The following is a 25,477-nucleotide window of genomic DNA, read 5'->3' on the forward strand; positions in this document are numbered from 1 at the left end:
CTACCACCACTAAATTAATTACTTCTATGAATCCGGTGTTCATCTTGTTGTGCTAACGAGGTATGGCAACTTGGACCGATGCATATATGTGCCTGGTCCTACGTTGTAGCTGACTGACTGACCAGGTGCCCAAACCGAAGCAGGTGGTTTTCTTAGGGGGCTACAACCCGAGCCTTTGATCTAAAGGTGTAACCCACAAGACAGTGGAGCATCGTGAGAAGATGCAGTCCCATGGCAGCCGGTCACCGACAATTGGTTCATACGCCATTTGTTCCCTTAGCATACTGAAGCCCATGTGGACTATAGGTTTGGAATCAGGGTTTTCCAACTCCCCTAGGTGGACTTTCCGTGTCCACCAACGCGGTGAAGGCACCGGACATTCGCTTTTCGTCCTCTCAATTTCGTAAACAACATCCTTGTCACGAGAAGGCAATGAGTAGGACTTCCCTGACGGAGGCTGTATACGCGTGGCCGTGTGAGAGCATTTCGAGAGGGGGGCCCTCTCGACCCTCGGCCGTACCAGGGCATTTGGGAGCAATGCTTGTTCTAGTAACAAAGATATGGCATGAAGATCTGGAGACCTGGCTACTCAATTTTTTTGAAAACAGGATACTCCTAGTAGGTAAGCATATTTAAAATTAGACATCATCACCCGGTCTATTCCTAAACAGCTAGTTGTTTTTCACACTTCTCAATTGATATCTGTCCACTGTCAGCCTAATTCTGTGTCTTATTTTAAAAACTGGAATGTAGGTAATAAGTTCTACGTAGTCTGTAGTCGAGATTTATAGTGGACTTACTAAACAATCGTGTTTGAGGTAAAAATTTGTGTATGTATTTTATGGTACTCAAAGTTCATTTTAGTTTTAAATACCATCGCGTATTAGTATTTATTTATCTGCTTACTGAGACAACTGCGTAAACGGCTGATCCAAGAAGTTCTACATGACCTTAAACTAGTACGAAATAAAATAAATAGTCCTTTGTCCTAAAAGCTTTTTCGGAAGTCGAGTATGTTTCTTTTTTGCATTTCTAGGGATGTTCATCCTGGACAAAGCGGGGAAGCCCTATTTTCTATCGCGACTGATCAGACTCCAAGTTCCTCTAGTAATACAATTACACTGCCTGGTCGTTGGGGAGATGAAACTAATAGTAAACCGGAAGTCGAACTCATACTGGATGATCAGCTAAATTATCTCCCTATTCCATCTTGGTGGCCTTGCCGCGTTGTCAAGATTCGAGATGATGTCGCGGTGGTGAAGTTAAATGTAACCCCACCGGCCGATGCAACGCCCTCAGAGATTTCACTTTGTACACAGCTTTCTACCGTCACCGAGATCGTAAGTCGTAAGTCCCTACGTCAGCCCAGTGATGATTGCCCGTGTCTGTCACCTGATATCATCCACCGGCATCGTATCGAAATTCCAAAAGAATTGGCAGATTTGTAAGTCTATTTTGAGCAATGGAGGTAGAGGACAGTTCTGTTGTTTTTCTGTCTTTTTTTTGCATTTGATTGCTGCACTTGCCTTTTTTATGAAAACGTTGAATCTTACTCCATACCATTTTGTAATGAAAAGAACTCACAAATCAGGTTATTAAAATTTATAAGTTAGCTGCACTCAATCTGGTTATCACGTGCTATCTCTCAAAACTCCAATTCGTAACAACTTTTGATCGCTAAGATGTGTCCGCTGGGATCTTGATATAAGGTAACCAGGTAAAGACAAAGTATTTAACTTCATTAATATTGAAAAAAGTGACGCAGGTCCACTAGTTTTGCCTACAAAATTTAGTGGCGTGGCCATTAGTAGATTGATTGTATTGGCTAGATAGCTATGTTATGTGAAACTTTTCATAATAATTTCTTGGAAATAAAATTCCTAGACGGGATTATAATCATTACTTCTCGTAGCGTCCTTGGGGAGTTTCTTTACTGAAATCACCGAAAAAACGTTTTGAGTTACTATCAGCTCAGTTCACGATATCCTTGAATCCGATTATATCTTGGCCACTTTTTATTTATAAACAATGGTCAAAGGGGTATCAGATATTTTTACACCACATTTTATTTGATTTTTGTTTTGGTTGAAATACTGACCAGGTTACCAGATCGGAGCAGGTGATTCTGTTAGGGGGCCACTCCCCTAGCCTTTGACCTATAGGTCTGGTCCAAAAGGCAGTAGAGCAACGTTAGGAGACAGTCCCATGATAACCGGTGACTAATAATAGGTTCACGACCATTTGTTTCCTTAGGGTTCAGGAGCCCCCGTGCACTATTGGTTTGGAATCAAGATTTTCCAACTTCCCTAGGTGAATTTCCAGAACCCGATAGCTTGATTGAAGCGTGAAGCGTTCGCCTTTTGTCCTCTCGACTTCGTAAACAAAACCCTCACCGCGAGAAGACAGTGAGTAAGACTTCCCTGCTAATGGTCATATGCATGTGACTATATGAGAGCATTTCGAGGGAGAATGGATTCTTCTCACCTTCAACCGTACGAAAACATCCCGGGGCTAGCTACTTTAGGGGTCTTGTTTTGTTTTCTCTTACATTATAAGTTGCATTATAACGACACACTACTCTATACGATCGCCGTCGTCAAAATATAATACTCCCTAGTTTCAAAACTTGAGATCCGCTTATCTGACAGCTTTTCTTACCTGGGGAGTAACTTTTCAAATCGTTTATATACTTCGATCCCTACAAAATCAAACCCAAACAATGTTATGTCACCAGGATGCAAATGGATAACTAAGGTGATTGTATCATTCCTACTCCATTCTCAAATCAACTATTCTGTTTTTCTTACAGTTTATCAGTCTTTGCCGCAGAGCTCATTATTAATTTTCTGTTTTTAGTGCTTCTGATCCTTCTGTCCACCATGACTTTTTGCGCCATTGTGGTGGCCCTGTAAGCCTGTACTACGACAATGAGTCTTCCTGTTTGGTCGTGTTAACGACAGACCCTGTAACAGCAAAGAATGTTGCCTTGTTGGAAGATACTCATTTAAGGATGTTGCGCCAAAAATGGGCCCTAACTCGAAGTCTTCGGCAAACTATTCGAAATCTTGAGGTAAGTGTTTATTCATCTCACACCGTAAGATACAGTCCATTGTTTCTGTTGAGGATCTATTGAATTTCACTTATCAGGGCTTCCTAACCTCGGGGATTTTATTATACCAATGGAAGCTTACTAATGGTGCGAAATTCTCCATACCGTACGCAACAGAGACATAATTTAGTTTGTAGATGTCTTATAAGAATTCGAAGTACTTTTTACGATGTCAACGCCTGATAAAATGGTTTCCAATTAAAAAAGGTACCACTTTCAACGCCGTTAGTTTAATAGTTTCACTCATCTTAGCTCTCTGGAATTGCATTTGTAATCCAGGTTATTGTTGTGCGCGGGGTTTTGGGTGTGCAAGTTATTTCTATCATCATGTAACCAGTTTGCCTGCGCACTGTTAATACTACATTCAGTATACTGAAAATCTTCACGCAAGACAATGGTTTCAGCTAAATATTCATACACTTCCTCTTTAGTTGACAGATCTCCCACTTCCATTTGATTAAATAAAAATCAATGCAGGGTTGCAACATGCCTCAGAAGACATGAATGTTTACAGTCTTGAGGTAATGTTATTTTCAATATGAGATTGTTAGTCAATTGTTCGGGTTACTTTGATTTCATCCATTCAATGGTATATCCGTTAACCTAACAAGACTTGTGCTATCAGATAATCCCACTTTCTGTAACAAACAAGTGTGTGACTCGAAGGATAATCCGTGGATTAATATATTGCATTGTATTGATTTCATATCCGCCATGTGACTAACTGTAAATAACGGACAGGTTTTATCTCTCTTCATGAGGACGTGTAATCTATTGTGATTTGAAGTGTTACAAAAACAGCACTGTAGATTCAGGCAAGCTTATCAATTTCGTCCTCTCAATCTTGTAGACAACAACCTCCTACACGAAAAGGCAGTGAGTAGGACTTCCCTGGCAGTGGCTGTATACGCGTGGCCATGTGAGAGTATTTTGAGAGAAAAAGCGAACTCTCCCCACCCTCGACCATATCAGGGCCATTGTGTGGTCGAAATAATCTAAAATAGGTTAATTTTGGCAAGGTTATTTTGTTATGTAGTCGTCCGTCTACTCTTCAATGCATTTCTTCCCCTCTTAATGCAAATTGTTGCTTCAAGACTGACTTGCGTCAACACCTGAACTAAGAATAAGGAGTAAAGTAGTCGAACGCGTCGACGATGGGTTGGTGTCTGACGAAATCTCAGCATGGATTCAGGAGACTCGTTCGAATTCTGACAACTCACGTCACCTATGGCGAAGGCGAGATATCCGTCCATTAATTAAGGAACAAGTATACTGCGCGGCAGTTCGTTCTCTCCTACTTTACGGCTGCGTAACGTGGCTATTAAAAGTAGAAGATACTCGTCAGTTACTAGTATCTGATCACAGATATCTTAGAAATATTATTTGTGTCGGCTGAGATCACCGAGTAAGTAATAGTCAAGTTAGATGCAGTGTATCATAGAATGACGGTAAATCATTTGATGAAGTTGTCAGTCTTCATCGACTGAGATGGTTGAGAGAAAGTTTTCCTCGTACTGACAGTATGATTCCTCACACTTGCTAAAGTCTTTCTTTGGCATCTTGATAAACTGTTCTTCTCTACAGTCTATCGGCACTTGTTTCTCCGAAATCTTTCTGAATAGGATGTGGAACATCTTCATTGTTACCTCTATATCTGACTTCAGTGCTTCAGCTGCTATGTTGTCTGGTCCTTCTGCTTTCCCACTCTTGATCTGTCTGATCTTCATGCTGATTTCTTCGATCGTTGGTGAAGTGACAGCTATAGGAAAATCTATGTATGCTGCTTCGATGTCCAGTAGGGCTGGTCTATATTCAGGAGTTCTTCGTAGTGGTCTACCCACCTGTTCTGCTGTTCTTAAATCTCAGTGATTGGTTTGCCTTGTTTGTCCCTGACTGGTCTCTCTTGTTTAATATATTTCCCTTCTAGTTTATCCATTGTGTCATATAGTTGTTTCATACTCCCGGTATGGTTCTATGTAGCGTGATCCGGTGAGACCCACGTAGCTTTGTTTATGAGTTTGTGGGGGAATATTGTGCCTTCTATAACCATTTTGTTGAATGCATATGGGTTTGCGAATCTCTCACCATTTTCGTTTCTCTCTACCAGTCCATGTTGTCCCATGATTATCGTTTTTGTTCATTCCAACCTTGGCGTTTAGATCTCTTATCAGGATTGTCAGGTGCTTTCCTGGACACTTCTATGTGATCGATTGCGACCTCGTCGTCATCGCTATCATTGGTGGGTGCATAACGTTGGATAGTATTCATTGTGATCCCCTCCATTGTTTTGAATGATGCTTTGGTGATTTTCGATCCATAAGATTCCCATTCCATTAGTACATTTTGTGCTTCTTTGAACAGCATCAGAGTAAATCCCTGAGTTCGTGGGGCATTTTACTCTTCATGAACGGAGTACAGCAGCATCTTCCGTATCTAGCCCTTGCTATCCAGCTTGGGTTCAATGGGTTTCACTGATTCCGAGAACCGCCAAGTTGTATCTTCTCATTTCCGTTGCTATTTGACTGGTTCTCCCCGTCTCTCACATTTTCCGAACGTTCCATGTACCTATACAAATTTCTGGTCTGGTTGTTAGGAGGGGCGTGTGCATCGTGACTTCCGAAGAATCTCGGGTTTCTCTATAAGGCGTCATAATTGTTCCTTCATCTCCCATAGCAGAGTTTTATGTGGTTGGTGTTCTTTTTAGGAAGATTGTTTTCCACAGGATCTGGTTGCCGACCCCACGCATAACTCTCTTTACCTGGGCTTGGGACCGGTAGTAACTCTAGAAGAGCTACAGGCGGAGTTTTATCGACTACATGTATGTCAGAAAATCAAAAGCCTTCACAGACTTGATGTCGTAACTTCCATACAAACGTTGACCATTTTGTATGAGATCTGTTGTATGCTAAATAGCGCATTTGCGTTTTAGATAAGTTTATTAGGTTGATAGAATTATTCAAAAAATACATTATATTCTTGAAAAAAAACTTTATTTTTATGATCTTACCGCAAATATTTTTCAGGTCAACCGAGGACCAGATGTATCACGACCAGGTGGGTCAAAGAACTGCAGTGACTGGAACAGTGATCCTAGTCTATTTGTTGAGAAGTTTTTTGTTCCTCAACATCTCATGGGTTTAGCTATAGGTGCTCGTGGTGTAAATATTCGTGCTGCAAGAGAGATTCCCGATGTAATCCGTATCGAGTCGTGGGAACCGTCCGAATACAGTGCAAGAAACAATGACCCTATCGATAATTCTGGAGATTATGGTGAAGCTGCGATGTTTGTTATAGAAGCCAAGGTATAACTTTTTCCAGAATGATGATCCAGTGTTTTCTGTAAACAAGGGATGAGTTTTCGTATGATTAGTGTCATGTACTTTACTTGGTAGCTCATCCGTCTGTATGAGAAATCACATTACTAAGTCTACTGTCATTTTCATGCACGCATCCGTATTTTCCTTTTGTTCACATAGTGACCTTGCGTATTTAATTTAAACCATCTCACCACTCCCCTTATTTTTTATATCGAACGACAATATTAAGTCCTACGAGAAATTATTGAAAACGTAGGGCATCCTCGGGGTCACTTCAAGTTGACTCATGAGTTGGTATCTTCGTGGTTTGATGGACGAATTTTCAGCTGTTAAAATGAAAATATTCTGATCAATGGATGGTATCCAATGATACTATGTGGCCGAATGATGGCTACTCAAGATCGAATTATTAACATAAGTCTCTGTATAACTTGAGATAAAAAGCAAGACCTAGTCTGATAAGCCCTGGTGGGTTGGTGTTTGACGAAATCTCGACATGAATTCAGAAAACACTGTTAGCTAATGTCAATTTACGTCGCTTGAGGCGTAGGTGAGATATCCATCTACAACTAAGGGATGAGTTGACTGCGTAGTGGTTCTGTACATCCTACTTTAAGTCTGCGAAGGATGGCCATTATGAGTAGAGGATATTCGTAGGTTACTATTATTCGGTCATAGGTGTCTTCGTGTGCTTTAGTACAATTGAGTTGGGGATTCTGATGTTAGACGCAGAGTACTAGGTAACGATGGCAAATCAACTGAAGATATGATGAATATTTATCGACTGAGACAATTGGAACACATATTACATATGCCCATCCTCTGACTTCCTCGACGTGCGATGATGTATGGTGTAGGAATAGGTTGGACGAAAGCTAGGGCGGCCAAACCAAGACATGACATCAATCCATGAAGACACTAACTGTTGAACTGAGCCATGTGGGTGGGTGCACTATCTGGTTGAGGTGCACGCAATTATTGTAACGAATGGTTAGAGAATGGGTAACATGACTCAAAATCGTTCATAATGACTCAAGTGCGCTCATTTTTTGTCGCTCCTTAGATCATAAATTTCCAATTTCCTTAAGAACTCTTATTTCACTAATTGATATTTTCGTCTGGAATTGTATCTTCGATGCCTAACCTTTTCCATTTCGATTAATACTTTTACTACCTGTACTACTCTGGGATTCACCCGGACAATTTTATCTCGTTGTGCTAATGAGGTATGACAACATATACCGGCATGACTAAGAGAAATAGTTTCTTACAACAAAGTAACGTGCTTAAATGCAAATAATCATCAGGAGAATGAAATTACCAAATGTCGTGTCAATATTGTACGTTGTTTACTCTCCAATAAATAAAGTCATAACTATCCAGTTTGACTATAGTCCATCCTATGAGCGACAATGTGCTTTAAACTCAACAATCTTTTAATTCCACTTTTAAATATTTGATAAAAATTATGATTCTTGCTCTACTTGATTTCCTATGTCTGGCTAGAGTAGAGAATTCACAAAATCCCCGTCTTATAATCATTTGCCTTATGAATACTAAAAAAATGTGTAAAACTTTTTCACGGAGTAAGCAATCCCTGGGTTAGGAATAAGATACTAGTTAAGGATGGGAACTCGATTGTTGAGTTAGTAAATCTTCAATTGATGTAGTTGGGGCTTGTATTGCGTTTATCAAACCACCTACTACCTCGATGGGAAATGTTGCATGGTGTAGGAATAGATTGGAAGGAAGTGAAGGGCGACCAAACCAAAACGTGGCATCATTCCATAAAGTTATCGGCAACTGGGTTAAGTCATGTAGGTAGGTGCAGACTACCTAATTGGGGTCCGCGTAGTTATTGTAACCAATGGTTGAAGACTTTGAATGACAACAGCACAGGTGCATCCATCCTTTGCGATTACCCAAATTATAAGCTGAAGTCTTCATGATTTTTATTCCACTAATTCATACTTATCAAATCTTTGATGTCTAATCTTTTCAATTACCACTGATTCTGTTACTACCTCTACTATTCTGGGATTTGCCATGATAATGTCGTCTTTCTGTTCTAATGGGGTGTGGCAACTTTAGTCGATGTGCATACGTACCAGGTTGTACGTGGTGACTAGTAAAATTTTAAATAGGTACTAGCAGCTGTTCATATTTATCCATAATTGTTGACGGTCATTCAGCTCATTTATCATCTGTAGTCCATTGTACTTACGCCTGTTACCTCTCGTCGAGGAGCATAGGCCGCTCACCAGCATTCTCCATCCAACTCTGTCCTGAGCCTTCCTTTCCAGTTCTTTCCAGTTGCTATTCATCCTTTTCATATCTGCTTCTATTTCCTGGCGTAATGTGTTCTTTGGCCTTCCTCTTTTCCGCTTTCCTTCCAGATTCCAAGTTAGGGCTTGCTTCGTGATGCAGTTTGGTGATTTCCCTAATGTATGTCCGATCCACTTCCAATTTCCTCTTCATCTAGAAGCTGGTTTGTCCTCTCCCATAAAACGCTGTTGCTGATAGTATCCGGCCAGTGAATGTTGAGTATTTTGCGTAGACAACTGTTTATAAATACTTGTACTTTCTTGACGATGAACGTAGTAGTTCTCCACGTTTCAGCTCCGACTATCTTGACGTTCGTATTGAAGATTCTCACTTTGAAATTAGTTGAGAGTTGTTTTGAGTTCCATATGTTCTTCAACTGTAGAAATGCTGACCTTGCTTTGCCAATCCTCGCCTTTACCTCTTCATCCGATCCTCCTTGTTTATCAATGATGCTTCCCAGGTACGTGAATGTTTCTACATCTTGATGAGATATCCTTCTTTCTAGTCCATTGGCACTTGTTCCTCTTCCCAAATCTTCTTGAATAGAAGGTGAAGCATGTTTGCAGTTATTTCAATGTCTGACTTCAGTGCTTCAGCTGGTATATTGTCATGTCCTGCCGCCTTCCCACTTTTGATTTTTCTGATGGCCGTCTTGACTTCTTCGATCGTTGGTGGAGTGACATCTATGGGAAGGTCAGTGTGTGCTGTTTTGATTTCCGGTGGATTCAATGGGGCTGGTCTATTCAGCAGTTCCTCGAAGTATTCTGCCCATCTTTTCCTCTGTTCTTGAATCTCAGTGATTGTCTTTCCTTCTTTGTCCTTGACTGGTCTCTCCGGTTTGCTGTATATTCATGCCAATTTCTTCGTTGTATCGAATAGTTGTTTCATATTCCCTTCTCTTGCAGCTTTTTCCGCTGTCGTTGCTAATTCTCCCATGTATTTCTGCTTGTCGGCTTTAATGCTTTTCTTCACTTCCCTGTTTGCTTCTGCGTAGTCTGCTTGTTCTTTGACTTTCTCCGCACGTGTTCGACTGTTTGTAATTGCTAGTTTCTTGTTCTTCCTTTCTTGAATCTTGTCCAGGGTTCCCAAAGAGATTCATTCCTTGTGATGATGTTTCTTAGGACCCAGAACCTCTTGACACGTTGAAGTTAGTGCTTCTTTTGTCCCTTTCCAGTTATCCTCCATCGCAGTGTGTTCTTTCAGTAGATCCTGTAAAGCTTGGAACCTGTTGTTTAGAGTTATCTTGAATTCATTGAGCTTGTCAGTATCTCAAAGGAAGTCTGTATTGAACCTTTGTAATGTTGTTTGTCCGATTCTTCTTTAGCTTCAGTTTCATCTTGGCAATTCCCTAAGTGTGTGGAGCATTTTCCCCTTCGTGACCGGAGTACAAAAGCATCTCTCCCAGTCAGTCAGCTACAACGTAGGACCAGGCACATATATGCATCGGTCCAAGTTGCCATACCTCGTTAGCACAACAAGATCAATACCGGATTCATGGTAGTTAATTTAGTGTTGGTAGTAGTATATAAATTATAGGTTGTATATAAGGATATAGTACAGGAAGGAAGAGAGATATGAAGCAATCTTAATCTCAAGGTTTAAGGGAAGATAAAGAGTGTATACACCTACGCCATTGTGATCGATTCTGAGCCATGTCACCTAGAGTCTCCAACCATTGGTTACGATAGTCACGCGGACCCCAACCAAGTAGTCTGCATCTGCCAACATGGCTCAGACTAGAAGTTAGTGACTTCAAACACTGATGCCATGTTTTGGTTTGGCGGCCCCTAACTCTCTTCCAACCATCCCCAATACAAGTCATCATAGCGCGTCGTGGTAATCGGTGTTCAGGCATACGTAACACATGGCCCAACCATCTCAGTCGATGAAGATACATCACCTCATCAACTGATTTACCATCATTCCCTAATACCCTGCGTCTAACCTCACTATTACTTACCCGGTTATCCCAGCAGATGCGAGCAATATTTCTAAGGCATCTGTGGTCAAATACTAGTAACCTACGAATATCTTCTACTCTTAATGGCCATGTTTCACAGCCGTAAAGTAGAACAGAGCGAACTGCTGCGCAGTATACTCGTCCCTTTATTCATAGACGGACATCTCGTCTTCGCCATAGGTGACGTAAGTTGGCAAAAGCCAAACGAGCTTTTTGAATCCGTGCTGAGATTTCGTCAGACACCAACCCATTAGGACTGATCAGACTTCCAAGATAAGTGAAGTTGTCCACGCGTTCGACTACTTCACTCCCTATCGTCAGTTCAGGTGTTGACACAGGCCAGTCCTGGAGTAACAATTTACATTTGGATGGGGAGAAACGCATCCCAAACATCCTGGCATTATTACTCAGTTCTAACAGAAGACTCTGCATTTTGTCAGCATCTTCACCAAACAGGACTATGTCATCTGCGTATTCTAAGTCGCTTAGTGGAGCCCCTGGCAGGAGATCAATTCCTGAAAATTCAGTCGAAGAGAGTGTTATTTCCAGCAACAGGTCTATAATGAAGTTAAACAAAAATGGGGATAGTGGACAGCCTTGACGGACACCACTTGAGGTTGTAAAATCATATGACAGTTCGCCATAAGCTCTCACTCGACTGGTAGTGTTCGAGTAAAGAGCTTTCACAAGGTTTATGTACTTCTCAGGTACACCTTTTAATGACAGACACTGCCACAGAACCTCTCGGTCTACAGTCAAATGCTGCTTTCAAGTCAAGAAAAACTATCATTGTCGGACGCCGATAAACATGTCTGTGCTCTAAAACTTGACGAATGGTGAATATGTGGTCGATGCAGCCACGACCAGGTCTGAAGCCAGCCTGATTTTCTCGTGTTTGCAGTTCACGAGTCTTAGTTAGGCGACCGATAATTATTGAGGCTAGTATTTTAGATGCTATGTTAGTCAGACTAATCCCTCTATGGTTATCACAGGATGATTTTGGCCCCTTCTTATATATTGGGACAATGAGATTGTGACCAGTCAGATGGGATTACATCCGTCTCCCAGATTTCAGCCAGAATATTAGTCAACCTAATCGCTAAAATTGGACCACCATATTTAAAGACCTTTGGAGCCAATCCATCTGGACCAGCTGCTCTTCCTCGTTTCAGATTACTTATAGCCTTTTGAACTTCAAGTAGGGTCGGGGGGCTACTTCAATGTTCCATTCAGGTTTTCTGGGAATAGTGGGTAGTTGTGCAGTAGCTGAAGGCCAGCTGAACTGCTCCTTAAAGTGTTCCGCCCATCGTTCTAAACGTTTAGGTTGAGAGCAGATAAGGGTTCCGTCTTTTTCGGAGATTGTCTCACTTACACTTGACTTCTTAATTCCGGTTTCTTTTATTAGTCTGAATAGTTGCCTGGTGTTGCCTACAGCCGCTGCCTTTTCCATCTCTTTTGCTTTCGTTGCCCATCACTGCTCACGATCGTTCCTTAGACTTTTAGTTAACCTAGATCTAATTTCTTTATGCTCTTCGTCATGTTCAGAGCCTGATGGGATGCATCTCTCCCGTACCTAGCCTTTGTTGTCCAGCTCGTGTCCAATGGGTTTCGCTGATTCCGAGTACTGCCAAGTTGTATCTCATCATTTCCGATGCTATTTGACTGGTCTTCCCTGTCTCCCACATTGTCCGGACGTTCTATGTACCTATAAAGAGTATTGCTCTGGTTGTTAGAAGGTGCATTGGCCTCGTGACTTCCGAAAAATTTCGGCTTTCATTTTGAGGCGTCATAATTATTCCTTCAACTCCCAGGGCAGAGTTTAAATGGTTTGAATTATTTTTTCTGGTTAGCGTTTTTTTAGCGAGTTAGTTTTCCTAAGGGATGGGGTCGCTAATCCCATGGCCAACCCTCCTCCTTCACCTGAGCTTGGGACCGGCAGTAACTCTAGAAGAGCTACAGGCGGAGTTAGTCCATTATACTGAATTTATAAATTCTATGGTAATCCCCCTTGTTTTTTTCTATGCATAGGAAAATTTTTTAATCACTATAATGGTTATTCTTCAGTTTCTCAGTAATTAGACTCGCGAAGGTTGTGAAAATTTCACGATGGCGCGTAAGTATAATTGATAGATATAATCAATTAACTGAAATAAATGTAAAACAGGTAATTTATGGTCTGAAGGATGTGCGAGCCCAAAATTGTAAGCAAAAAGGTTAGCATATTTTAAGATCGCCAAGACTAATGTGCATGAAACGGATTTCATAGACACAACCTTATTATTATTTAAATACATGAACATTTATAAAAGGGAGCACTAAACGTATATGCGCCACACAAAAAAATCAGTTAGTTTGTGTCTTGGCCGAAATACTGACCAGGTTACCAGATCGGAGCAGGTGATTCTGTTAGGGGGCCACTCCCCTAGCCTTTGACCTATAGGTCTGGTCCAAAAGGCAGTAGAGCAACGTTAGGAGACAGTCCCATGATAACCGGTGACTAATAATAGGTTCACGACCATTTGTTTCCTTAGGGTTCAGGAGTCCCCGTGCACTATTGGTTTGGAATCAAGATTTTCCAACTTCCCTAGGTGAATTCCCAGAACCCGATAGCTTGATTGAAGCGTGAAGCGTTCGCCTTTTGTCCTCTCGACTTCGTAAACAAAACCCTCACCGCGAGAAGACAGTGAGTAAGACTTCCCTGCTAATGGTCATATGCATGTGACTATATGAGAGCATTTCGAGGGAGAATGGATTCTTCTCACCTTCAACCGTAACAAGGCGTTCGGGGGCTCACGCACACAACCTGCTGGTTAAGAGTTGATTATCTTAACCACTGAGCTACCACACTGGGCCGAAATGCTCCACAAAGTTCGAGTCCCGTTCGGCAAACCCATATGAAGAGATGGTAATTTAAATAGCGTCCAAACCTATTGACTGCGGAATACTCTTAAACCTAATTATGTAACTTTACTTAGTCCACATAATTATTATACAGGTATTGTTAAACTATATGAACGAATTTATCATAAAATTAGAACATAATATCCGGTTGATTGTACAATAATAATTTGAGTAGAGGGGGTAAGTGGTCTGCTGAAAAGTTCATCAACAGGGATATAAAATAATTTTGAAGACTAATCGTTGTTCCTAGAATTCGTGCACCATTACGTGTAATGTAAATGATTCAACGTATATTCCAAGTATCTGGTATATTCTATGGATACGAAAATATTTGTTTTGAAATATTAGTCAACCACCATTCATCTATAAAAAAACGAAATATACGATATTTCGCTGTATATCGTTTCATGTTTCTGTTAACTCATTAAATATGCAACTATTTGGCGTAGTGTGTAGTAAAAGGTTGAGTACCATTGAACAGAAAACAATGGTTACTTGACTATCCATTCTCGAGGTTCAAGCGAATGTACTTAAGTAATACATTCAAAAACAGATTGGATATGCTTTGCAAGTATTTATTAAAAATGGCTATCTTCAGGTTTCTTTCGTCTCAGTATTTATTTTTAATAAATTTCCTTTTGTCAGATAATTGGTTAGCGAACATTTACTTTTCTCATGTAAATATTAACTCCTAGTTTTTTCACTGATGATACAGCTCTTAGTGTAAAAGTTGTGTCTTTTGTATGTCTGAAAAATAGAAGCATTCTGTTTTGTCTGGTTGGCAAAATTAACATCTATGTTATGTTTTAGTTTTATAGAGTAAAGTGACTAACACTTAATTGGTTTATTTTTATTGCTGGAAATGAACTCTAATTAAAATGTTATTATTTTATGGTTATTAATGGTTTAAATTTCTAGACTCCGGAAGCTGCAAAACAAGCTCGAGCTAAACTGGAATACTCTGAGCTGTATTTAGGTGTTCCACGTCGTTATGTAGGCCGTTTGATCGGGAAAAGAACCTCAAATATTATGTCCATTATTCGTAAATCTGGTGTTGTTCACATTCATTTCGATGATCATATCGAAGGCCCTGTATCTCTCAGCGATGATAATAACCAAACTGATGTTATCAAGTATTCCCATCCAGGGCGTCCTTTAGCAAGCACAATGCGACGAGTCTTTTTGAAGGTAATGATTACATATCTATCTTTCTTTTTGTCAACCTAACATTCCGTGTATATATCAATGCAATCACAGTACGTTTATATACGTAAACCTATTAATTTGGCAAACTGAGTATTCTAGGTTCTTTTTACAGTTTTTCATGTGTGAGCGGCTCAATATATCTTTAGCTTCTCCAGTGGACTGACTATCTGGTCAACTTTTAAGAGAACTTATACGTTGATCTACAATGCCCATCAAACCTGGTCATTTGATTTTAGATAATGATAATAATTTTTATATGGTCTTTCACTCATAAAGTTTATGTGATGATTAGCATTGTTCTAAAAAGTAGAAGTGATGTCACATCTGTAAATATCTTAGAAAGTCGTTGGATGAACAGAATACCTTTAAAACAACAACTGATTGCATTCTCAACATATAATTCAGTGCCTGGAACAATAATCATATTATTTATACCTTGATCACTCCTCAGTTTCGTATCAGTTTTTCTTCGGGGTTACGAACTTTGATTGTTTCATTCTATTGGTTACTTTCTCAAACGTATTAATCATTTACACCAGTATTCGTCAATATTAGAACTAATAGTTTGAAAGAAATTGGGCACCGAGTATAAAGAAGACATTATATATGGAAATTACATTTAAAATAATCTCAACGATTGAAATAGAAATAATTTCAACGTTTCTCCCAACAAACTTGTTTAGACTACTTTAATATTACTTCTTCAGAAGAAGTCCAGAGAAGTTTGCTGGATGAAACGTTGGAATTATTTAAATTTCAATAGCTGAGATTATTTCAAATAAAATTTTCACAAATAATGTATTCATCGTTATTTAAAAAACTATTCTATGTACTTTAGTTTGAGGAACTAGATAGTTCATTTGTTTTTATCAAAAACGCAAAATATGAACATTTACTTGGTCACTGAGTTGAATTAACTAAATTAATAATTGATTTTTAAATAAATGTTCCATTATCCATAAATGAAAATTGTCACTTATATTAATATCTTTGATTGAACCATCATTTTCGTTCATTCCTTTCTACAAGGACACATGATGTGGAAGCTTACTGTTTTTCTAATCACTTTCAAATGAAATTTTAATTAAAAATTAGTAAACATTTACTCTTTTTTTCCAAATGGTCTACTGCATATTTTCCGTAATTATTTGGGTGAACAATCTCGTTTTTAACGTGGATATAGATTATCGAAATAGAAACTCATAATTTCTTAAAATAAAGATAATCATTAAACACTAACAACTCAAATATATCTTCCTAGCTACTATCATTAGATATTTCCAGTTGAGTTTCGCTTCCTGTCCATGCACAGATACTAGATTTTTAGAATGCTTTAGTTGATCATGTAGTTAGAGGCTGGTTGATTAATTTGGGTATTATTGCATGCCGAATATGTGATAGTAACCGTGCTCGCTAATTACCAATGTTGACAATAGTTGGATACAGACTGGAATGTGAATAAAACTAGAAAATAGTAATTTGTTTAGCGTCCTTCGATTCTCATCATTACACACTCATTACTAAATAAATTTTTATTAATATTACTTTGAGTTAAAAATTTTCCTCTTATGTTTATACATTAAAATTTAATTTCTTTAGTCCAAAGTTTACAAGTGTTTTTTTTCTGAGGTTAAAATTATTGATCTGTCCTTAGGCAATTTTAATCTTGTCAAATTTTATAGGCTGGAAGTGCTCAGACATCCTCGCAACCACATACAGATGAGGAATACGGTGGATTCATACTAGCTGGCACAAGGGACTCTATCGAAAAAGCTCGTTTGTTGATCAACTTCCAAATGGATTACTTCTACGATCTTGAAAAAATGGAGGTTAGCAAGGTTCTTCGTAGTATTTGTGGCAGTGTACATTTCAAAAGTTTGTTTTTCTTTGTGTAAATTTGTTATGATGGGCGATATCCGAGATCTGATATTGATACACGACGTGTTACGCGCTAACCCCTGCAAACAAACTGACTACTTGAGCAGAAAGATAAGAGTAGAAGTTGTCCTTCGGGTCATTTCTGTTTGCTCTCAAATGACTTCATTCGGCTACTAATGATTGACTTATACTTCAGTGTAAAATAAAATGGCGTACTAAGTTGAAAATCAACACAAAAGTGCATCTGCTCAAACCTTTGTTTGACAACAACACATGGGCAAAAAATCAATGGACCTGAAAAGGGAAGCCAAATGATATCGACTAGTGCTAGAGGCATAAAAGACGCCAGTTGTCGTTTCATGGATGTTTACTCCATTCAAGGACACTTTTGAGAGACCTGAAAAGAGGCGATCTTGATTATCTGTGACTGATCACAGGGTTCAACTGCTTAGGTCCGGTCACACACAGCCTACTTGTGAGTATTTTCAGATGTTTTAAATCCGTGCTTTGCAAACCTTTATTTGGCGACGAAAATCCGTCGAGCTAGTCAGGTTATGCTACTTTTGGATCAATTTTTTATAACTCCGTTATGAAAAGACTATATCGGTACATACTCTGTTTGTCTTAGACGCAAAACTGTCACTACACCTCTATGCAGTTGGCAGTACAACTTCCGCCGTGGACCTTGAATTACAACTACTGTCCACCCAATCTGCTTGACACGGTAGAGCACCAAGAAACAAGTATCTCACCGAATATAGCTCGATTTCGGTCATCAAGATATCCAAGTGTGACCACCACGTCAAGGTATTAGTTATATTTGGAAGCGAAGGGGTATTAAATGAAGAATAACGAAAGGTTCAAAATTTAGCATGTTTTTGAAAGACGAATCTGAGTCGTTCTGAAGCTGTATTACTAAAAGCAGCGAATTTAGTGTCCAAGTGCGAACTAGTTCTGCTAACTATTCAGATGTTATGATGTATGAATTTCTCTCATAAATGATTAAGATTCCCAGTTATGTTCCTTTTTCTCTTGCAGTTATATAGCATCCATTAAAGGTAAATAGCTTCATAACCTTAAAGTCATTTGACTTGTAATGTCCCCTGGATGTCGTGTATGTTACAGGAAAGAAGTCGAGGTTTCAATAATTTTTTTGGTTAGCGTTTTTTTAGCGAGTTACTGCATCTCCTCGTTTGTGGGAAACATTTCCTTCTTCATGATCAGTGTATAACAGCACCTCTCATGAAGCTAACTTTTTACCGTATAGCTTGGGTCCGATGGGTTTAAATTACTCTGAGCACCCCCAGGTTGTTTATGATTTCCATCTCTGCTTGTCTGATCCTTCCACATCCTCCGGACAACCCATGTACAAACGACAGATTTTGCTGTGGTTATTAGAATGGGTATCGGCCTCGTGACTGTGGAATAATTTTGGCTTTCACCATGAAACGTCATAACTCTTCTAAATAATAATAATAATAATAATAATTATTATTATTATTAGCTTTATTCAATATTATATTATTTGGTACAAAATCGAAAATCGAATTCTCAGCATAAAGTATTTCAACATGTTTACGTTTCTTATTTCTTCGTTGCTCCTGATGATAAACATTCAGTGATCGCCAGTTGGATGTCAGCAGTTCAGTCAATCGACATATGAATAATGTATATTCTTTTGGCTGCATGTTCCCAGCAAACACGACATCTCTGATTAGGCCTTTTGTAACTTTTACAGCGAAAGGTTGTACAGTTTTCAGAAACGCACCGGGATAGATTGTGTGCTTAATAACCATAATTATGTATTAAAACAAACAATATTAGATAACTTGTTGAAATATATAGATGACGGGAAACAGGTAGCCCAGATGTTTAAGCAGGCCGCCCGGTGAATCCATCAACTCTTAAGGCAGAGTTTAAATAGTTTTTCTGATTGATCTCTCTTTCGCGAGTTTTTTTCTACTTGATGAGATTACTGACCCCATGAACAGCCCTCCATAGTCCGGGAATGGGACCATGTTTGCAATTGGTGCGGAATTGTTCACTAAAGAATTTGTCTAAATTGCTTCTCTGTTTCTCTAAACGATAAGCACCAAAAAAATTTATTTTATGCACTTGATATTTCTGTAGAATCCATTTGAACGTTTCGTGTGTGAAAATCCCTCCATGCATACATCCATAGCTTCTTCTCAGTGTTTTTGTTGTTTGTACATTATTGTTAGTATTTTTTGATGCCATTTTGTATTGTGGTGTTTCATTTCATGATAGTTTTCTCTGTTTCTTCTGTTGCTTTCATTGGATTTCTGTATTCTTCTTGAACTGTATACAATTTGTTTTAATTGATATTATTATGGCGGCTGCCATATTGACTGCTCGCTTTTTGATTGTGCGGTTTGATTTTGACTGGGATCGTGTATTTCGGTTGTAAATTGGAGCACTTTCCCAGAAATTGAAACACTTTGTGTTATAGAACAGCCGCTCAAACGGAATCTTACTTGATCTATCCAGAAAGGATAGAATAACACTTACTTTTTGGTGTTTTCGGTAATTTTCATATATTTCTTACCACTTTGCTATTCATTGTAATTTAGATTGAATATTTTGGTATCAATTGTTGGTTGAATAACTGGGTGGTAATATTTGTTTAGGTAAATTTGTACATTTGTATATATGATGAATTTTAGAACCGTTATTACCCCAATCGCTTTGTTCTGATATCGACTGGGGTTTGCGAGTCTCTTCACTTTTACCTGACAGTTATTCATCAATCCGAGCCTAGTTGGAACTAGGTTTCAAATTTACACTTTCTTATTAAGCCATTTAGATATTATTTTCTTTTCATTGGAATTATGATGTAATACACTTTTTACTTTATAATTATCTCATTACAGTCTATGCTCTTTAGTTAGCAGATTTTTTTCTTTTTATTGCATCATTAATAAGAGCGAAAAGCTGGAGTTAATGCGTAGTTTATCTCATGGTGGAGTGGACTCTGGTCCAGACTACCCACCTCGTGGTACGGTAGTCGGACGTTGGGGTGACCGCGGTGGTGTTGGGAATTATGGACGTGGTGGTCGCGGACGCAGACCAGGTCGTAGTGGTCTGTTACATCCTCCTGTTAGTGATGTTGTCAATCATGGACATTATACAGATGATGAAAATATTGGAAATCCAATCCCTTATCGAGGCGCAAAACGTATGGTATGCAATTAATTATCTGTTCACTGGTTTTCTCGAGCTATTTTATTTGTGACGTAATACGCAGTTAATCGCATAATATGTAATAATTTAGAACTCGATTGAACTGAATGAGTAAAAATTAAATGAACACACCGTTTGACTGACTCAATTACCATTCCGGTTAAATGTTAGAAGGATATCAAAACTCTATTAGTCACATCTATACCATTCATAAATTTGCGTTGATTTACTGGTTCATTTTGTCAGAATGAGCTGATAACAAAAACTGACCTTTCTCCAGTCGATCACAGTTCGGCTCGTCTGACTACGTCAACATAAAGGTCTATTTTGATGGAGTTTTGTTCTCTGAGTTGGATGGTTTGGCCGTGGAGCTTTCATCGTCCTTCTGAATGACATCATCAGCACGAACTTCGGGTAGAAGTGAAGTGTTTGAATTTCTCCACATGGGATTCACAGCTTGTCCTGTGCACCTCGATGTTGATTGGTTCTTGTTGACCTTAAATCCGTCATTGTTTATTTCTTTGTTTTGGTTGTGTCTCCCATTGGTTTGATTTTTGTTCCCATGTCTCTGCATACATTTCCTGATTGGTTGATAAATTGGATTGATTTCAATGTGCTTGTTTATTGCTGATTGACCTGAGTGCCAAGCTTCTAAAAATTCTCTGGTGTTTTTGGAATAGCCTCTGTCCAAAATCTCCACATTTTTCCAGTCAAATACGTGTCCGTAGTTGTCCACGTGTATTGATATGAGTGAAGACATGTCGTGGCGTTTGATTGCTAATTGATGTTCATGCAGGCGAAGATGAAGAGGGCGTCCGCTTTGTTCGATGTAGTGTTTGTCGCAGTTGGGACAATTTATTTTGTAGCTGATGTTTGGTTTGTTTTCTTTTGTCATTTCATCCTTTGGTTTGCATAAGATTGAATGGAGGGATTTTGTTGGTTTGTGGACAACACCTATTCCAAAGGCTTTCAGCAGTCTCTTTGTCGTTTCCGATATACCTTTTATGTATGGTATGGTGATCCTTTTGTTGATTTCTATACTTGACTTCGTTTCTGGTGATCGGTGTGGCTGGTATATTTTGATGAAATTGATTGGATAGCCGTTCTTTTGGAGGATGGTTTTCAGGTATTTTTCTTCATTTTTCCGTGCTGTAATTGTGTTGCATTGTGTCCTTGCCCTTTTGAACAAAGTTTGTACACAGTTGACTTTGTGAGCTCTTGGGTTGTTGCTATTGTAGTTGATAATTTGATCAGTGTTGGTCGGCTTCCTGTACACTTGAGTCTCCAGTTTACCTGTGTCGACTCTGATGATTAATATATCTAAGAATGATAGCTTGTTGTTCGACTCTTGTTCCATGATGAACTTGATGTCATTGAAGACGTTGGTGATCAGCCTGTAGATGTTTTCTAGCCCATCCTTTTTGACGATGACAAATGTGTCGTCTACATAATGAACCCAATTTTTTGGTTTTGGACAGAGGCTATTCCAAAAACACCAGAGAATTTTTAGAAGCTTGGCACTCAGGTCAATCAGCAATAAACAAGCACATTGAAATCAATCCAATTTATCAACCAATCAGGAAATGTATGCAGAGACATGGGAACAAAAATCAAACCAATGGGAGACACAACCAAAACAAAGAAATAAACAATGACGGATTTAAGGTCAACAAGAACCAATCAACATCGAGGTGCACAGGACAAGCTGTGAATCCCATGTGGAGAAATTCAAACACTTCACTTCTACCCGAAGTTCGTGCTGATGATGTCATTCAGAAGGACGATGAAAGCTCCACGGCCAAACCATCCAACTCAGAGAACAAAACTCCATCAAAATAACCCACCTGAGCTACAAATATTCTTCACCATCTCATAAAGGTCTATCTTTACATCCAGCAAGCTACTTGTCATTATTCATTGTCGAGGGTTAAAAAATTTGAATGCATGTTAAGAACTATTATTCGAGATGTGAGAGTTATGTTATTTGATCTACATTGTCTTGTGTTCACAACTGGAGTCAAATATTGATATACCTTGAGTTTACTCCCGGCTATTGTTTTTACGGTATTTGTTGTGACATATTTTGTGTATAATTCTAAGTCATCTTCCAGACAATCGTTGTATATTGTACGCATTCATATGTATTTGCTGAGAACTTCAAGCTATTTGAACTTGTTACCACTTAATGGCAGAGCGTTTGTGGTGGCTGTGTGGTTTACCTCTGATAAATTTTTGTGTGCCTTCCTGGTAGTAGCGGTCTACAGGAAATATCCAGTCCATCGTGATGCTGTAGAGTATGTTTAAAGTTTCACTAAGAAAAGGCTTCAGAATTCAAGCTTGAAATAATTAGGTTTTTTATTCTGTTAATAAAATTTGCTAACAAATCGTTAACGGTCCTAAATCTTTCTTGTAATGAGATCCGTGTTTAAAATCACTTCAACCTGTAGACCATGTGTAATATATATAGTAGGCATGCGTCAGTAGAGCTCATGATTAATCTATGCCGACTCACAATTGGGTCTTTTGTTCAAATCATTATTCTCCTTCAGTAATATATATTTCACCAGAAAATTTTCCCGAGAATTTTGTCATTGAATGCTAAACAGTTATGTTTATATGAAATAATTAATGTAATCCAATTTTGATGAACATCAAATGAATTAAGTATAATCACATAGTTTGACAGAATTGTTTATCTCTTTTGTTAATTGAATTACAGCCTCGCGAAGCATACGGTCACCGCAGTTCTGGTGGAAGAATCCCACGTCAAAGTGGAAGAGGAAGTCGGCGAATGGGAGGTTCTGGTCGCGATCCTAATTGGAATAACCACATTAACAACAATGGAGATGTCGCTGACCGTCGTCGAGGCTCGAATGATTCGGATGTCTTAGAGTCTGACAACTTACCTGACGGTTTATCATCGGAACGGGCAAACGCTGGAAAACATAACAGGATAGGACGTCATTCTCCAGCTCCAAATGGATTTTATTCTGATAGAGAACGTGGGGACGAAAGTGAGGATACCCTTAATCCTAACAACGAAAACAATTTCCCTTGTGGTGATGCGTCTTCTGAAGACGGCGGGGGTTGTTCAGTTGACAATATGCGTTCAAGACTGAATAAATATGTACATAGTCGGTAGGTGGCTTGACAATTTTGAAAACCAGTTATATCATGTTTAATAATCAGTATAAAAATGGTAGAAAATTTCTTTATTCGCAAACAGTTTACAATTACTAATTAAGCTTACATGTGTTATGGGTGAGATCTACTGACAAAAATAAAATTCTATGAAGCAATTAAACAAAAACAGAGAGATCACAAATCGTAATAAAAAAAATATTAGTCTGAGATACGGGAAACACATGTTACCCATTTCTATTTTGGGTTCAAACTCTTCGAGGGTAATTATTTACGGCACCCGTGTGGGCGTAAAACAAGGATTATATTGTTTCTATGTCTAAGGTCAGTCTTTTATAACGCAGTATTTTTATATATTTGAGCATAGACTGGTGCTAAAGTAGATGTGTCACATAAATAAAACATGTGACAATAAACAGATAAAGGAAAAAGGGTGAATATAACCAAAAAAATAAACTAACGAGAGTAGTATGTTGTGCGAGTAGAAGTTTAGTTAAAAAGTATACAGCCAGAAAGAATTCTTTCGGTTAAAGAAGTGCCTATCACTTTTATATTATAAAAGGAAATCTCAACAGGACAGTTGTTCTGAGTCAAGTTAAAAGCCACTGAGTTGAACTGTCTCTGAGACGCTGTCCATTTAATCGTAATGGACTAATAATTGGGTAGTCTCATACAGTTTTCTTTCAAACCACGAGGTCATAAACTGACTACCTGTTCACTTTTCTTACCTCGTCCCAGCGTGGAAAAGTAGTGCACTGTGTGGAAGTTATTGGTGTGTTATGGCTTGTAGCCGAGTAGATGCCCAGGTAATGTATGACGTGATAAGACCTCCAATCAGAGAGCAGCGAATTATCTATTGGAACAGTGACACACGAAAACCGTACGAGCAGTCTAGAGTGCTACTCCCTCCAAAGCGTTGTAGATCCGACCATTTGCACCCAGACTATCATCATGCTGTCGTCGAAGATGGTCCAGATTAGCATAAGTCGTTCTGACTTCCAACATATTTAGGTAGGTCTCATCATTCACGCCACCTCCATCACTCACACAACTACCCAGATACACGAACTTGTCTACCACTTTTAACAGCTCTCCACTAAAAGTGAGTGCATGCACAGGCTGCTGCCAATCGTAGAAATACTTTGCACTTATATGGTGCAAAGTGCATGTCATACCTATGAACATTTATTGCCAACAGACTAGACGCGATTTGCGTAGTATGTGTATTATCACATAGTAAGACAATATAACCTCCATGACTCGCTGGAAGTTCCCATGCAGCTGTAGGGGACCTTCAGAGAAGCATTGCTTATAAGCGCACTACATTTTGAAAAGTCACGTGAGACGCGACCTTTAATTTTCAGTGTCATGCAGGCGCGGTCGGTGTTCATCTATGCTTTTCGGCTGCTTGAATGCTAGGCTTGAACCTGGCTCCGTCTGATATTTAGTTGCAACGAAATCTGCAGTCAATTCGCTCACGCCAATCTGTCTAGGACGATGAACTTTTCGGTCGCTGAAACGTAAGATAAGATTAGTGTAAACGAATGTTTGATCAGAGTCTAGCTAAGTACTCCAGTATAACCATGCCAACAGTAGCTGGTCACGATATGGTTAATCTGGGTCGACGACTGGGTTGCAGAGGTAGAGTTCCTGGTAGCTCATCAGCGATGATTGTCAAGGAAATCGTTGACGGTCAGAACTAGGTTGTGGTCTGGAGACTCATCATCATTTGTTCTGCAATCAACGAGTCCCTACTGGTCACCCGAGCCCTTGACTTAAGGATCTAATCCACAGTGGAGTAACGTTAGAAAATTCAGTGCCATTTAAGCCGGTGACCAATCTCTGTTCATGCACTTTATTTTCACATCCTAGGACCGATGTGCATCACTGGTTTGGAATCAGGGTTTTTCAACTTCCGCCTGTACCAGTTAACCCGGTTCGGTCCCTGGATATTGGTCTTTCATCATTCCACTTCCGTAAAACGCACCCCTACTGCAAGAAGACAGTAAATTGTAGTCCTCTGTCAGTGGTTATAAATGCGTAGCCATATGAAAGCAATTCAAGAGAAAGCGAGGACTCTCTACCCTTGGTTGTGCTATGACATTTAGAGGTTCCGTTTCATCGATCGCTTCAACACTCCAGTCAACCGTAGCATTTACTCAGTCATGTCACAATACGTTATTGATACTTCTAAGGTTCCGCAATTGAGCACCGACAATCATAGGATACTGCCATCTTATATCCACGGACAGTTGGGAAAAGCTAAACAGGTTTTGTATTCATGTCTAAATTTCTTGACAACACAGCAGTGTTGTTAAGATCCCCAAGATATATACTATTTAAAGAAACTCGTTCGCTAGGTACTTGGGTATAAACCACTCTATTATTGTAAAGGCTGATAAAACCACTAAGCTGACGCTATCTCGAGCCAGTATTTTT

At 39.2% G+C, this 25,477-nt stretch overlaps 1 protein-coding gene across 1 annotated transcript in view; it reads left to right on the forward strand.

Moving 5' to 3' along the window:
- Smp_016050 (fragile X related 2, frx2) overlaps nt 1–25,477 on the forward strand; it is a gene marked incomplete at its 5' end in the record, with an annotated part of 32,660 nt that overhangs the window by 5,789 nt on the left and 1,394 nt on the right. The window contains 7 exons of the mRNA XM_018792946.1: nt 1,037–1,444; nt 2,857–3,070; nt 6,133–6,411; nt 14,531–14,800; nt 16,501–16,647; nt 19,640–19,897; nt 22,617–23,035. Of these exons, the coding sequence (XP_018647507.1) occupies nt 1,037–1,444; nt 2,857–3,070; nt 6,133–6,411; nt 14,531–14,800; nt 16,501–16,647; nt 19,640–19,897; nt 22,617–23,035 (1,995 nt within the window). The remainder of the gene's footprint in view (nt 1–1,036; nt 1,445–2,856; nt 3,071–6,132; nt 6,412–14,530; nt 14,801–16,500; nt 16,648–19,639; nt 19,898–22,616; nt 23,036–25,477) is intronic.

This window comes from Schistosoma mansoni, chromosome 1 (genome assembly GCF_000237925.1).
Source record: "Schistosoma mansoni strain Puerto Rico chromosome 1, complete genome".
NCBI lineage: Eukaryota > Metazoa > Platyhelminthes > Trematoda > Strigeidida > Schistosomatidae > Schistosoma > Schistosoma mansoni.